General features: G+C 36.7%; 1 protein-coding gene across 1 annotated transcript; it reads left to right on the forward strand.

The window, feature by feature from the left end:
* The first annotated feature begins 279 nt into the window (after positions 1-279).
* On the forward strand, positions 280-1842 carry LOC126252540 (matrix metalloproteinase-18-like). Its single transcript, XM_049953436.1, has 2 exons — positions 280-1357; positions 1721-1842. The coding sequence occupies exons 1-2, from the start codon at positions 280-282 to the stop codon at positions 1840-1842; spliced, it is 1200 nt and encodes a 399-aa protein (XP_049809393.1).
* Positions 1843-17447: the final 15605 nt, after the last annotated feature.

A 17447-nucleotide genomic window follows, 5' to 3' on the forward strand; every position in this document is an offset into this window, starting at 1 on the left:
TATATTAGTGATACGAATGAGAATATTAAGACTGAATTTTTTAAGTCTATATAAGTGAAAACAATAATATTCTTATTGTTGTTTAAAATTATATATGCCAATTATAAGAGTAAAGCAATAAATTATTTAAGTGATTATGGATATTTAGATATTACAAATGTTAATGATAATACTCATGTTAGTGATGATACATTTAGAGAAGCATTAATGTTATTTCAGTTAACATATAATCTAGAAATAAGTGGTGAATTAAGTGATGATACTTTAAATTTTATGAACATGCCTAGATGTGGTGTAAAAGATGAATTTGGTAGCTATAGAACTAGTTTGTATAAATGGAATAAGAAACATATCAAATGGTATTATAAAGGTGCTACTAAAAAAGTATTACAATTAACTGATGCAGCATTTAAAATATGGCAAGATAAAATAGATATTCAGTTTAAACATGATAGCAATAATCCTGATATCTTAATTACAAATAAAAGACGTAAACATAAATTTGAAATTGATAAAAGTATACATTGTTCAAAGGATTTAGATGGTAAAGGTAATGTTTTAGGTCATGCATTTTTTCCAGATATGAATAATAATCCTGTAGAAATACATATGGATGATGATGAAATATGGTATTTAGAGATGAATACTAATACACCAAAAGGACAAACAAATCTATTTGAAGTATTAATACATGAGATTGGTCATTCATTAGGTCTACGACATTCAGATGATTATGGTTCAATAATGTATGCATACTACAATGGATCGCATTTAGAATTATCTCAAGATGATATTGATGCTATTCAAAGTTTATATGGTAAACAATCAACACAACCAACACAATTACCAATTAAACCAATTTCACCACCTATACAATCAGAACCTATATTATTATGTCAAACTAAACATATTGATCACATATTATTTATGAATGGGATTTTATATGTTTTTTATCAGAAATGGGTGTGGATAATTCAAAATACAATACCAAAATCACAATTAATAACTGTTTGGTTAACATTTTTACCAAATGATGTAAACCGTATAGATGGTATATATCAGACACCTAGTGGGGAACTTGTTATATTTTTCAATAATATGATATATATGATACATTTACATACATTACAATTGATATCAGGATATCCAAAACCACTATCTAGTATAGCTTTACGCAATAATTTCAAATTAAATGGAATAGTGAACACATATTCTGGTAGAACATTTATTTTCTTTAATGACTTTTTCTATGCTGAAATAGATGAACGTAATTTGAAATATAAAGTATGTGGTATTATGAGTAGAGAATATTCTGGATTACCAACTGGTATAAATTCAGTATTTAGGTACATCAATGGTATGTTGTACTTTTTTAGAGATGATGCCTTTTATGAATATAATGAATTCACCAGAAAAGTAGTAAAGTATGGTATATTTGATTTATCACTATTTGGTATAGATTGTATTAAATCATCTTCATTAATATCAGAACTAATAATTGTACTAAACAATACAATCCAACAATTAAAACATTTTTCTTCTATATAAATGGAACTATTAACAAGACTTAATAGTGCTAATAAAAATACACCATTGGTAAAATTATGTGACATTGAAGTGGATAAAGTGTATCTTATTACAAATGTAGAAATCAAAAATACTAAATTAGGTTTTAAAACATTTATTGAACTTAATAATAAATTTAATATAATACTACCAGATAGATATGCAAAAATGATTGGTTGGGATGATTGTACAACTATAATTGGTTGTAATATTGTATATAAAGGAATGATTGACAGATCAGATAAAAAGGTACATGTATTAGAATTTAGCCAATAATAGAGTTTTTTTAAAATAATAAATGGATACAATTAAGAAATGTTGTAGATGTAAAGAAGATAAAAATATTAATGAATTTCATTTTGATAAATTTGTAAAAGATGGACATCGTAGAGTATGTAACCAGTGTGCATGTTATTATACTAAAAGATATTATGAAGCAAACAAAGGTAAATTATTTGAAAAGGTAGCATGTGAATGTGGTAGAATTGCAGCTAGATGTAAACTTAAACAGCATGAAAAATCATTAATTCATTCTGATCTTATAAAAGAAAAAGAATCTATAAATATCTACTAATTCTCATAATATATTTTTTATCGATTATATAACCATATGTTGTATAGAGTATAATATTCTGAATAATAATTATATAAGTAAATAGATACATCTAACTGTATCTAGTTATCAAAATAAGGCTATTAAATATCAGTTATGTAATATAAAAAAACACAAAAGAGACAACACATACAGACAACAATTAGTTTACTTTTTATCCCTAATAAATAGATATATCTGTATCTATTTGTAAAAATACAGTTACCAAATATTCTGAATAATAATTACATAAGTAAATAGACAACAAAAATAATAGTTTTCTTCCTTAATAAATAGAGCTATCATAATGGAGATGAAGATGAATGAACTTAGAGCAATAGCTAAAAGCATAAAGATTAAAGGTTACTCTAAAATGCGTAAAAGTGAATTAATGGATTTATTATTTCCACATCCTATTGTTGATATAGAAGATAAAGATCCATCAACAATGAATATTAATGAATTTAAAACACTAGCTAAACACTTAAACCTTAATGGATATTCTAAATTATGTAAAAGTAATTTGTTAAAGTTGATTCAAAATACTACACACACATTATTTCCATTTGCTACAGATATATTTGAACATCCTAATGAACGAAAAATTCATGTTTATCACTCAACTGAAAAAGCATTCCAAAATAGATTACAACCATACAATATTGAAAACAACTTAAAAATTATAGTTCCACAACACATTATGACATCAGCAAAACCTATTGTATGTCAGTTAATAAAAGATAATCTTAAAATATACAATGGATTAATAGTTAATCTAATATTGTACTGTGAATTCAAATTGAATACTACTATTGAAATAAAAGAATTTAGATTCTCAACATACAACTATACAATCACAAATGAAAAAGACCTAAATAAATTTTATGTAAAAGGTAAACAACAAATATTAACACACATGCAAAACTTTCAAGATAGAGGATCAAGCTGGATGTTAAATAGTGTAATTGGTTTACAATTAGGAATTGACAAATATACACCACTTAATAGTTATATTGAACTACCAAAAACAATAAAAGATAAAAAAGCATGTATAAATGTTAAGAATAATGACGAAAAATGTTTCTTGTGGTCAATAGCATCAGCATTAAATCCAGTTGGTAAAAATGCAGAAAGAACTAGTAACTATATAGAATGTGTGAAACAATTAGAAACTAAAATTGGTCAAATTGAATATCCAGTTAAAATTGATAATATACCTAAATATGAATGTAAACTTAATATATCGATTAATGTGTATGCATATGATGAGAACTATGAAATATATCCATTAAAGGTTACAAAATGTGAAAAAGAAGTTCATATAGATTTATTATACATGAAAAATAATAATAATTCACATTACTGTTGTATCAAAGATTTATCACGTTTAGTTAGAAATCAAAAAACATCACACCATGGTAAAATTTATCTATGTAAAATGTGTCTACAACACTTTAATTCAGAAAGTAAACTAAATACACGTAAAGAAGATTGTTCTAAAAATGAATCAGTTAAAATTAGAATACCAAATAAAGATGAATACATAACATTTAAGAATTATAAACATACAATGCCTGTTCCATTTGTTATATATGCTGATTTTGAAAGCTTACTATTGAAAATGGACACATGTGAACCAAATCCAAATGAATCGTACACAATGAAATATCAAAAACATGAGCCATCTGGATTTTGTTACTATGTGAAATACATTCATAATCATTATAAAGATCCTGTTGTTTGTAGAGGACCAAATGCTAAAACTAAATTTATTGAGATGATTAAAAATGAAGTTGAAGAAATAGGACACATATATTCACAAATAGAACCAATGATACAGTTAACATATGATCAAATAAAAATACATAACCTATCTAAAAGATGTACATTATGTGAATCACCATATACAACAAATAATAAAAAAGTACATCATCATGATCATTTAACTGGTAATTATATAGCACCATTATGTAATGAATGTAATCTTAAACTTCAACAACCAACATTTGTGCCTATATTCTTACACAATCTAACTGGTTATGATTCACATTTGTTTATAAAAGAACTTGGTTATGATGATAAGGAAATAGAATTGATACCAAATAATGAAGAAAAATATATAAGTTTTGGTAAGCAAACAAATAACTTAAAAATGAGATTTATTGATACATTTAGATTCATGGCATCATCTTTAGGTAAATTATCATCTAATTTGTCAAAAGGTAAAATGAAAAATATTGAATTATTCTTTCAAAAAGATCAAGTAGATCTAGTTATTAGAAAAGGTGTTTACCGATATGATTATATGGATAATTGGGATAGATTCAATGAAACACAATTACCACCTAAAAATGAATTCTATAGTAAGACAAATGAATGTAATATAAGTGATGATGGTTATGAGCATGGAAAATTAGTATGGAATAAATTTAATATAAAAAATATGGGTGAATACCATGATTTATATTTGAAAACAGATGTGTTATTATTAACTGATGTATTTGAGAACTTTAGAGATACATGTATGAAATCATATGATTTAGATCCAGCATGGTATTATACAGCACCTGGTTTAACATGGGATGCAATGTTAAAAATGACTAAACAACCACTTGAATTATTACATGATTATGATATGATATTAATGGTTGAAAAAGGCATTAGAGGTGGTATAGCACAATGTTGTAAAAGATATGTTAAAGCTAATAATAAATACATGAAAGATTACAATAAAAATAAGGAATCAAACTATTTAATGTATTTAAATGCTAATAATTTATATGGATATGCAATGTCACAATATTTACCATATGGTGGATTTGAATGGGAAAATAATTTAGATATTGATGTAATGAACATCCCAGATAAATCTGAATATGGATATATATTAGAAGTTGACTTAGAATATCCAATTGAATTACATGATAAACATAAAGATTTACCATTAGCACCAGAAAATGGACATAAATTATTAACAACATTAAACAATAAATAAAAATATGTTGTACATTATAGAAACCTAAAACAATGTATAAAATTACGATTGAAATTAACAAAAATACATCGTGCTCTAAAATTCAGACAAAGTGATTGGTTGAAAAAGTATATAGACTTAAATACAGGAATGAGAACAAAAGCTAAAAATGATTTTGAAAAAGATTTCTTTAAACTGATGAACAATAGTGTGTTTGGAAAAACAATGGAAAATATAAGAAACAGAGTTAATATAAAATTAGTATCAGATGGTAAAAAATGTGATAAATTAATAGCTAAACCAAATTTCAAACATAGAACAATATTTAATGAAAATCTGGTAGCTATTCATATGAATAAAACTGAAATTAAATTTAATAAACCAATGTATGTTGGAATGAGTATATTAGATTTATCAAAAGAATTAATGTATAGTTTCCATTATGATGTAATGAAACCTAAATATGGTACAAATATTGAGTTATGTTATCAAGATACTGATAGTTATATATACAATATAAAAACAGATGACTTTTATGAAGATATGAAAAATATGATTGAACATTTTGAAACAAGTGATTATGCAACAAATAATGTGTACAATATACTACAAATGAACAAAAAGGTATTAGGTAAAATGAAAGATGAATGTAATGGTAAAATAATGAGTGAATTTGTTGGTTTGAGAGCTAAAATGTATGCATATTGTGTTGGTGAAAAAGAAAATAAAAAATCTAAAGGTGTTAAGAAATCAGTAGTAATGAACAAAATATCAATGGATGACTGTAAAGACTGCTTATTCAATAATAGCGAATTATATAGATCAATGAATTTAATTAGAAGCTATAAACATGAAATATATACAGTGAAATTAAATAAAATAGCATTAAGTGCAAATGATGATAAAAGACACATTCTGAATGACGGAATAAATACATTACCACTTGGACATTATAGTTTATTGTAAATATTGTATATAATCACTAGTTGTATATATGTATATATGTTTTATATATTATATTTATTAATGTATGTATTGTATATATTTAGATTATTGTTTCATCATCATTCATTGTATATATGTATATATTATAATTTACTATAGAAACATAATTATTAGTAATTGTATATAAGTAAATATTTAGAATAACCAACACCATCTATAATTGTATATATGTATATATTGTTATTATTCAACACCATCTATAATTGTACATAGTATTATCTAAAAGAGACATTTTGCATTTCCCTAATTTTTTGGTGTATCATTGTAAAATGGACTAAAAATAGCCATAAAATATGGTTTTTTATATATGATTTTGGCAGTTGAGCCAGAATGCCCATTATCTATCTACTTAAGGGGACTGCACAGATTATCACCTATATCATTCATGTAAATCAGGAACAGCAGAGGGCCTATGACACTAACTTGCGGAACGCCAGATATCACCGTCCATCCCTACGAACTGTGACCTCTCTGAGAGGAAATCACGAATCCAGTCACACAACTGAGACAATACTCCATATGCACGCAATTTGATTAACAGTCGCATGTGAGGAACGGTATCAAAAGCCTTCTGGACATCTGGGAATATGGAATCGATCTGAGATCCCTTGACGACAGCATTCATTACTTCATGGGAATAAAGAGCTAGCTGTGTTGCACAAGAACGATATTTTCTGAATCCGTGTTTGTTATGTATCAATAAGTCATTTTCTTCAAGGTGATTCATAACGTTCGAGTACAGTATATGCTCCAAAATCCTACTGCAAATTGAGGTCAGTGATATGGGTCTGTAATTCAATGGGTTGCTCCTATTTCCTTTCTTGAATATTGGTGTGACCTGTGCTACTTTCCAGCCTTTAGGAACAGGCCTTTCGTCAAGTGAGCGATTGTATATGATTGCTAAGAAAGGCGCTTTGTGTCTGCATACTCTGAAAGGAACCTGATTTGTGTACCATCTGGACCAGAAGACTTGCCTTTCTTAGGTGATTCGTTTCGCAACACCTAATATATCTTCTTTAATGTCGCTCATGCTAACAGCTGTTCTGGTTTCGAATTCTGGAATATTTACTTTCTCCTTCATTCGTGAAGGAATTACGGAAAACTGTAATTAGTAACTCCGCTTTAGTGGCACCATCATCGGTTACATTTCCATTGCCGTTGCGCAGTGGCGGTACTGACTGTTTTTTGCCAATGGTGTACTTTACATACGACCAGAATCTCTTTGAGTATTCTACCACATTTTGAGACAATGTTTCACTGTGGAAACTATTAAAAGCATCTCGCATTGACGTCCGCATTAAATTTCGAGCTTCTGTGAAACTTAGGCAGTCTTGGTGATTTTGCGTTCTTCTGAATTTGGCATGCTTTTTTCGTTGCTTCTGCAACAGTGTTCAAATGGCTCTGAGCACTATGGGACTCAACTGCTGAGGTCATTAGTCCCCTAGAACTTAGAACTAGTTAAACCTAACTAACCTAAGGACAGCACAAACATCCATGCCCGAGGCAGGATTCGAACCTGCGACCGTAGCGGTCTTGCGGTTCCAGACTGCAGCGCCTTTAACCGCACGGCCACTTCGGCCGGCTCAACAGTGTTCTGACGTGTTTTGTGTACCATGGCGGATCAGTCCTGCCTCTTAATAACTTATGTGGTATGAATCTATCTATTGCTGTCAATACTGTATCTCTGAATTTGAGCCATATCTGATCTACACTTACATAATTAGCTTGGAAGGAATGGAGACTCTCTCTTAGGAAGGCATCAAGCGAATTTTTATGTGCTGTTTTAAATAGATAAATTCTGCGTTTATTTTTAGCGGTTTTGGTTGATATGGTTTTGAGCCTCGCTACAACGACCTTGTGTTCACTAATCCCTGTATCCATCATAACGCTCTCTATTAGATCAGGATTATTTGTGGCTAAAAGGTCAAGTGTGTTTTCGCAACGATTTACAATTCGTGTGGGATCATAAACTAGTTCTTCAAAGAAATTCTCAGAGAATGCGTTTAGTACAATTTCGGAAGATGTTTTCTGTCTACCATCTGCTTTGAACATGTATTGTCGCCAACAAATAGAGGGTAGATTGAAATCTCCACCAATTACAACTGTATGAGTAGGGTACTTATTTGTAATGAGATTCAAATTTCTTTGAAGCGTTCAGCTATTATATCATCTGAGTCAGGGGGGTCGGTAGAAGGAGCCAATTATTATTTTGGTACGGCTGTTGAGTATAACCTCTACCCATAGTAATTCGCAGGAACTATCTATTTCAACTTCACTACAAGGTGAACTACTACCAACGCCACCACCTACTTTATTTAATCTATCCTTCCTGAAAACGGTTTGCGCCTCTGTAAAAATTTCGGCAGAATGTATCTCCGGCTTTAGCCAGCTTTCTGTTCCTATAACGATTTCAGCTTCAGCTTCAGCTTCCTATCAGCGCTTCAAGCTCTGTACTTTTCTAACACAGCTACGACAATTTACAACTACAATACCGTGTAAGGTGGCTACAATTTTGCACCTTACAAGCACTCATCCACATACTTTGCCATGATCTACAAACACAATTAGGTATCATGTGATAGGCTGTACATCGTATAAATGAATATATAAAGGAGACTGACATTGTCACGTACGTCTTGTAAATAATCGTTAAAGCTTATTGCATGAAAGGTGATGGGGTGTCTTTATTGTAAAAACGGCGTAATTAATGATTGCCTATACTAGTAGAGGTTGGAACGCCAGTGGAAATGAAGCGGCTGGCGGAACTGAAACCCTGGGTGGAAGGTCCACACAGGACATTATCAAGACGGACGTCGTAGCATCTAAACGCTGGAGCACAATAGAGTCGCGACCGGCGAATTTTGTAGCCGAACCGGAAGGATTATACTTCGGAAACGCAGAAAATCTTGGACGCACATGAGAGGAACGAAGGAGCAGTACCTCGGAAACCACGCAAGCTGGGTTATTGCTGAGTTATTTCCAAGGAGTTTTACTCAGAAGCGTCCCATTGTACGAGTATAGGTTTTTCCTCGCAAACTTCCGCAGCTGGACGACAAAAGACTAAAATATAGTTGGTCGGCGTTCGGAAGAATCTGTAGAGAGGGAGAATATTCCGTGGTTTCGGGAATATGATTCTTTTTCGGAAATACGAGGGTGGGGAGCCAAGCCTTGATGGGAAGCCAGCACTGAAGAGACACGGTCTTCCATTTTGAGCTCCCGTGTGTGACGGTCGCTCAGTATCAGCTTCTTGTTGGTACGGCCGGACTTGCTGTCTTTGCTCTCACGAGATTTTATAGTTAGAACGGTTAGGCACTGCACTGTTGTGAACTTATACGATTCTGGACTACGCCTCCAGGTTGGAAGTCGTCGTTGAGTACGCAGCGTTTAGTGATTGACGGCACTTCTTCTGCCTATACTTACGTTGAGTCGTTATCTGAACTCCGTCCTTGCGGATGGGAGTTCGCGTTTCTCTGTGAAAAGAATCATGCTAACTCGGATGTGTTTTTTAAAGACTTTCAGGATGTGATAAACGAGCTTCCCCACACTACTACACTGATGCCACCTGTGACGGTACTGAAGAATAGCGACACTCCAGATAAAATTTGAGGACTGATCGATTTTCCGCGAAGGACACGCCGACAGCGGACAGTGGAGCAGGCTTTGCGCAATATTCGGGTTGCTGGTGAGAAGCGCAAGGTGCGCGCAGACCAAAAGGCGCATGTTAGGGAACTTGTAGTTGGACAAAAGGTCTTAGTTAAGTCTTATAGGTTGTCCAACAAACAAATGAAGCTGTGTCAAAAGTTCTTTAAGAGATCCAGCGGCCCTGTACGTATAAGAAGGCTAGCGCACGCAAATGCGGTTGAAATTGAGTCTGTGAAAACAGGAAAATCATTGGGACTCCATCATGTGAGCCATTTCAAGCTATTTATAGAATAAGAAGGGAGAATTGAAGGGAGCTTGTATGGCAAAAGTATAGTATTGTATACAGCGTGGTCCATTGATCGTGACCTGGCCCAATATCTCACGAAATAAGCGTCAAACGAAAAAATTACTAAGAGCGAAACTTGTCTAGCTTGAAGGGGGAAACCAGAGGGCACTATGGTTGGCCCGCTAGATGGCGCTGCATAGGTCAAACGGATATCAACTGCGTTTTTTAAAATAGGAACCCCCATTTTTTATCACATATTTGTGTAGTACGTAAAGAAATATGAATGTTTTAGTTGGACCATTTTTTTCGCTTTCTGATAGATGGCGCTGTAATAGTCACAAACATATGGCTCACAATTTTAGATGAACAGTTGGTAACAGGTAGGTTTTTTAAATTAAAATACAGAACGTAGGTATGTTTGAACATTTTGTTTCGGTTGTTCTAATGTGACACATGTACCTTTGTGAACTTATCATTTCTGAGAACGCATGCTGTTACAGCGTGATTACCTGTAAATACCACATTAATGCAATAAATGCTCAAAATGATTTCAGTCAACCTCAATGCATTTGGCAATACTTGTAACGACATTCCTCTCAACAGCGAGTACTTCGCCTTCCGTAATGTTCGCACATGCATTGACAGTGCGATGACGCATATTGTCAGGCGTTGTCGGTGGATCACCGATAGCAAATATCCTTCAACTTTCCCCACAGAAAGAAATTCGGGGACGTCAGATCCGGTGAACGTGCGGGCCTTTGTATGGTGCTTCGACGACCAATCCACCTGTCATGAAATATGCTATTCAGTATCACTTCAACTGCACGCGAGCTATGTGCTGGACATACATCATGTTGGAAGTACATCGCCATTCTGTCATGCAGTGAAACGTCTTGTAATAACACCGGTAGAACATTACGTAGGAAATCAGCATACATTGCCATCGATAAAATGGGGGCCAATTATCCTTCCTCCCATAATGCCGCACCATACATTAACCCGCTGTTCGTCAGGATAGAGGTCAGGAGCGGAGGGCGTTGTAAAATGAAAGTAATGAAGTGGAATGGACCCAGTTTATTCCTGTAACGATGATACATTGGTGCCTACGTAGGGCTGAGTAGCCCCAAGAGGGGTTGCCGTCTGCTCATCAAGAGAGGCAGAGGCTAGAGGAGCGACTACTCGGGGCCGAGGTCTGAAGCTAAGAGAGCGCGGAGCTGTTTCCAAGCCGCCCTCGCCGCTCCCGGCCGCGTCCCCACATGATCACACGATTAGTCTCTGATTGGAGGATTGATTCCGCCAACGCGCCTTGCTAGTAGCGTACCCCCGTCAGCGCAACCAACCCGTGGGACTTGAGTCTGAGTGACCGAGGAGCACGTGGCAGGAATGTGCCGACCATGGTCTTCCGGCCAGCACCTTCCACCACAGTATGCCCAAGCCGGCTACGGCAGAACATTATGCATGGAAAATTCATTTAATAAAATTTTGTCGGCAATGATCCCTCTTGGGGGGGTCTCCTCCCTGCACATCCTTTCCCCTTCCGAAGAAGGCTCTCTGGATGTAAATGAATGAGCTTATTCTAATTGATTATTCCATTTTAAAAAATATAAGATCATTATGAAGGGTCCCAGAAATTAACATCCATAACATAGTATAAATAACAATATGTGCAAAAGTTACAAAGTGGCCTGAAGGGCCTGAAGGAAGGCTCTTGAATAACAAACTTGTGAAGTTGGTGCGACGGCAGTGGGGCGGCGCCATGCTGTGAGTGTGTGTCGGCGGTATCAGTGGTGGTGGGTACCCAGGCGATGATGAGGGGCACCCGAGCACAGCACACTGAAACACTCCACCCTCGTGGGGGTGAGAGAATGCTCCCAGGCCTAACAGTCACAAGGGGGTTTTTCCCCGTAATATTACGTTGAGTTCTTAAATCTAGGATTACAATGGTAATTGCCCAAGTGGGTGAATGAGAACACTACAAAATGACAAAAATTTAAAGAGAAAACAAAATGACTTACATGAGGGTTAAGATTCGACAGTTAAATTGTGATTCCATAGACTTTACATAGAAATAAAAATCCGTTACAAAATTAGTTCATTGACCTGACACCTAGACTACAACTTAATTCTAAGGGGTGTGGGGGGGGGGGTCATGCCTGATCGCATGCACCAATGTTGGCAGGTAGTTTCAGGTGTGATATTCACCTTCAGGTTGTGGGTGTGGTACTACTTCTCGGAAGGAAGTGAAACATTTGCAAAACCCTCTTTTACAGAGTATCCAGGATACTATAATCAGAATCATTACAAAGATGATTACCGAACCAGCGCTGGGTAATACAACGGTGGTTAATCGCTTGCTTTGGTGCCAATCAGCAATATGTGAGGCCACTCGGTCAAGACCAACTTGGTTGTGTTCCTGGGTAAGGAGATGATTGATCGATTGGAGTAGATCTGAATCATTGGTATTCGGTAAATTCTTTAGCTTCTCATGGTGATGGAGTTTAAAAGAGAGTTCAGGAAGGTATAAGGTAAATGTGGGAATGATGACATGAAAGGTGGAGTGCAATTGAGCTGATATCCTCATAGAAGCAGCGTATACGTCACATCTTGAACTATTATACACTAGGCCACTATTATTCAGTGTTACCCGGTACGATTCAGTCTCTGACATTGAACGGTGGCACACCAGGGTGGCGGTGACAGTCTGAGGAACAGCGAACAGAAAACTGTTGCCAACAGGCTGAATTATTGGTTGACGAAGTGAGACTAGAACACGAGGACATGGAGGTGTAGTAGTTTCAGCTAAAAACAGTGACATCTCGCACTCAGTAGTGTTAGTGTGTAAAATTAGCGTGGAGCATAAGTAATGTGTTGTATGGAAGCAACTGGATAGTTCAGCGCGAGAGAGAGTGGCGTGAGTTTGTCGATCCCGACTAACTATTAAAAATTCTTGAGTCTGCCAAACAACATGGTGGTGAAGGGTAGCCCAAGAGACTGGAAAAGTGTATATTTGATAGCACTCGTATTCGCAATTTGCACACGTGATTGGCAACCTCATTCGCATCCGAATACCGTCCGAATTACGGGTAAGTCGGACCTCCAACGCAGCATAGAAAAAGGGGAGGTTGCTTTCCCGCACGGCATAAAGCATTTGTTTAGGGGCCAAAATTTGCGACGACACATTGTGTAGGATGTGCAAGAAGGGCTCTGAGGCTAACAGATGTGGACTGAGCTTTCCTTGCAGTCCGAGTTGAATGGCCAAGTGTAACATGTGCACGTGTAACTGTGCTGTGTGTATATTAAATAAAAGAATCTGCGTGGTCTTCACAATGTCCAATGTGATAGTCAGATTACGTAATCCCGAGCGAAGATGAATCCACTCTTGGTTAAAGGATTGTTCAAGTGCACCGTAGTGTCGTGTTAATCTGTCGGCTACAACTTGTATTTGTCTAGTTGTGGCTAACAGGTTATTCTCAAGATGTGTCAGGCGCACCTGTTGATGTACCAACACTTCGTGATTAACTTGTGTTTCCGAAAGCGCTTGCTGTGTGTCCAAATCCCAGCGTTTTGCTTCTGTTTCGTCAGGAGTCCCAAAGACAGATTTTAATAATGTACCTCCAACGGGCAACCAGGCTCGTTTGAAACGAGGCCGTGGTACTGCATCCCTAATACTGTTCAATTGACTTCGAAGGGTTGAAATAATTCTAGTCACTTTCCACAAAGATCGGAGAAACTCATGTTCCTTCGTCTGTGTCAAGAAGGTTGCATATTTTGACAATTGCTGAGCTGTATCATATAAAGCACGGCCTTCCTCTTCCAATAATGTTAAGTTGACATCAGCTAACACAATAGCATAATGTGGAGTATGCACCAGATTATGACGACGTCCAAAAAGCACGCCAGATGTGGAAGGGTAGACGTGAAATGGAGGCGCCTTAACGGCGACGACGACAACCATTGAGGTTTACATGCTTCCCATTGCGGATGATAAATTGACAGCCATTTGAACGGAGGTTGCTTTCAGCTTCCAATGTTGATAACGGTCGACTGCGAGAGAAAGTATTAGTGACCCTACAAGTAAAAATTTCCTGGCTTACTTGATGAGTAATTCAGAGATGACAGAGGGGGTACAACGTTATAGCAATAATTACCTGGCAAGTAGCGACGATGGACCAGTTCAGTCACGCTTACTGATGAAGAAGGCCGCGAAGTAGAATCACGGCAGGCAACCAACAGTTTGGCAGCCGTGGGGGTAGCAAGGCGGCAAGACCATGGTGTAATTCAACACTGAGTATCCGCTGATCAATCACGCGTCAGCAAAAAAGACGCAGAACGCGGAGGCAGTACTACGCAGCGCAGACTAAGTGTAACTCGCTGGAAAAAAATTTTCAACCTGCTATGGGACGAAGGCCAAGTGTCGTTAATTAATTTGAGATTTTGTACAAAGAAAGTTTTTTTTTAATGAATAAAATGAGAAGGAATCCTGTGATTGCGGTGTAAACCCGCACAGCCTAGGCGCCTCCCACGCATTGGCCACTACGCAGGGGCACCCACCCCGCTAAGGCTCGACACGGCGAGACAGGTGAAGTACTTCATAAATTTCAGAAATAATATTGAGTGGTTTTTCAGCTGTAGAAAACCCGAATGAGGGTAGGACAACTCAATTTAACTCAATAATCATAGGATCTTTACTTACAGAAGTGGTCAATAGAGAGATTAACTGTACTGAAGTCGGAAATGAATGTTAGCGAGAGCGAGTCTGTTGCTCGTGAATACAGAGGCTGGGCGTGAAGCGGTGGAGGCGGCGCAGCGCAGCTTTATCAGCGCTGAGCCGGCAGAGTGCTGAGCTAAGATAACAGCGTCGGAGAGCGCTAGTGGCTCTGCGTCCGAGACTAAGACATTGTAAGTGCAACTTAAAACTAACAGTTTATTGCAAAGCAATAATAAACGAATAGCTGATGTCACAAAGACGTTTGATTCCATTTTAACAGAACAACTTAAGTGTTCAACAGGTAAATTGATTACGTTGTAGATTAAAAGAAACTGCTACTGAACATAACGTACATACGTACGTACTTCCCTTTCCCCTTCCGAAGAGCGGAGGGCATAAACGATAAAAGCCTTGCTCATGTACTTAGTATAATAGCTAGGAGTGGCATGTTTGTACTTTCAATGATGTGATGGACAATACTCTGCCGGCTAGAAGTTGAATCCACAACATATCGTCGTTGGTGATCACAACCATGGACCTTGCCGTTGGTGGGGAGGCTTGCGTGCCTCAGCGATACAGATGGCCGTACCGTAGGTGCAACCACAACGGAGAGGTATCTGTTGAGAGGCCAGACAAACATGTGGTTCCTGAAGAGGGGCAGCAGCCTTTTCAGTAGTTGGAGGGGCAACAGTCTGGATGATGGACTGATCTGGCCTTGTAACATTAACCAAAACGGCCTTGCTGTGCTGGTACTGCGAACGGCTGAAAGCAAGGGGAAACTACAGCCGTAATTTTTCCCGAGGACATGCAGCTTTACTGTATGATTAAATGATGATGGCGTCCTCTTCGGTAAAATATTCCGGAGGTAAAATAGTCCTCCATTCGGATCTCCGGGCGGGGACTACTCAACAGGACGTCGTTATCAGGAGAAAGAAAACTGGCGTTCTACGGATCGGAGCGTGGAATGTCAGATCCCTTAATCGGGCAGGTAGGTTAGAAAATTTAAAAAGGGAAATGGATAGGTTAAAGTTAGATATAGTGGGAATTAGTGAAGTTCGGTGGCAGGAGGAACAAGACTTTTGGTCAGGTGAATACAGGGTTATAAATACAAAATCAAATAGGGGTAATGCAGAAGTAGGTTTAATAATGAATAAAAAAATAGGAGTGCGGGTTAGCTACTACAAACAGCATAGTGAACGCATTATTGTGGCCAAGATAGACACAAAGCCCATGCCTACTACAGTAGTACAAGTTTATATGCCAACTAGCTCTGCAGATGATGAAGAAATAGATGAAATGTATGACGAGATAAAAGAAATTATTCAGGTAGTGAAGGGAGACGAAAATTTAATAGTCATAGGTGACTGGAATTCGTCAGTAGGAAAAGGGAGAGAAGGAAACATAGTAGGAGAATATGGATTGGGGGGAAGAAATGAAAGAGGAAGCCGCCTTGTAGAATTTTGCACAGAGCATGACTTAATCATAGCTAACACTTGGTTCAAGAATCATAAAAGAAGGTTATATACCTGGAAGAATCCTGGAGATACTAAAAGGTATCAGATAGATTATATAATGGTAAGACATAGATTTAGGAACCAGGTTTTAAATTGTAAGACATTTCCAGGGGCAGATGTGGATTCTGACCACAATCTATTGGTTATGAACTGCAGATTGAAACTGAAGAAACTGCAAAAAGGTGGGAATTTAAGGAGTTGGGACCTGGATAAACTGAAAGAACCAGAGGTTGTAGAGAGTTTCAGGGAGAGCATAAGGGAACAATTGACAGGAATGGGGGAAAGAAATACAGTAGAAGAAGAATGGGTAGCTGTGAGGGATGAAGTAGTGAAGGCAGCAGACGATCAAGTAGGTAAAAAGACGAGGGCTAATAGAAATCCTTGGGTAACAGAAGAAATATTGAATTTAATTGATGAAAGGAGAAAATATAAAAATGCAGTAAATGAAGCAGACAAAAAGGAATACAAACGTCTCAAAAATGAGATCGACAGGAAGTGCAAAATGGCTAAGCAGGGATGGCTAGAGGACAAATGTAAGGATGTAGAGGCTTGTCTCACTAGGGGTAAGATAGATACTGCCTACAGGAAAATTAAAGAGACCTTTGGAGAGAAGAGAACCACTTGTATGAATATCAAGAACTCAGATGGAAACCCAGTTCTAAGCAAAGAAGGGAAGGCAGAAAGGTGGAAGGAGTATATAGAGGGTTTATACAAGGGCGATGTGCTTGAGGACAATATTATGGAAATGGAAGAGGATGTAGATGAAGACGAAATGGGAGATAAGATACTGCGTGAAGAGTTTGACAGAGCACTGAAAGACCTGAGTCGAAACAAGGCCCCGGGAGTAGACAACATTCCATTAGAACTACTGATGGCCTTGGGAGAGCCAGTCATGACAAAACTCTACCATCTGGTGAGCAAGATGTATGAGACAGGCGAAATACCCTCAGACTTCAAGAAGAATATAATAATTCCAATCCCAAAGAAAGGAGGTGTTGACAGATGTGAAAATTACCGAACTATCAGTTTAATAAGTCACAGCTGCAAAATCCTAACGCAAATTCTTTACAGACGAATGGAAAAACTGGTAGAAGCGGACCTCGGGGAAGATCAGTTTGGATTCCGCAGAAATGTTGGAACACGTGAGGCAATACTAACCT

Source organism: Schistocerca nitens, chromosome 4 (assembly GCF_023898315.1).
Source record: "Schistocerca nitens isolate TAMUIC-IGC-003100 chromosome 4, iqSchNite1.1, whole genome shotgun sequence".
NCBI classification, from domain to species: Eukaryota; Metazoa; Arthropoda; class Insecta; order Orthoptera; family Acrididae; genus Schistocerca; species Schistocerca nitens.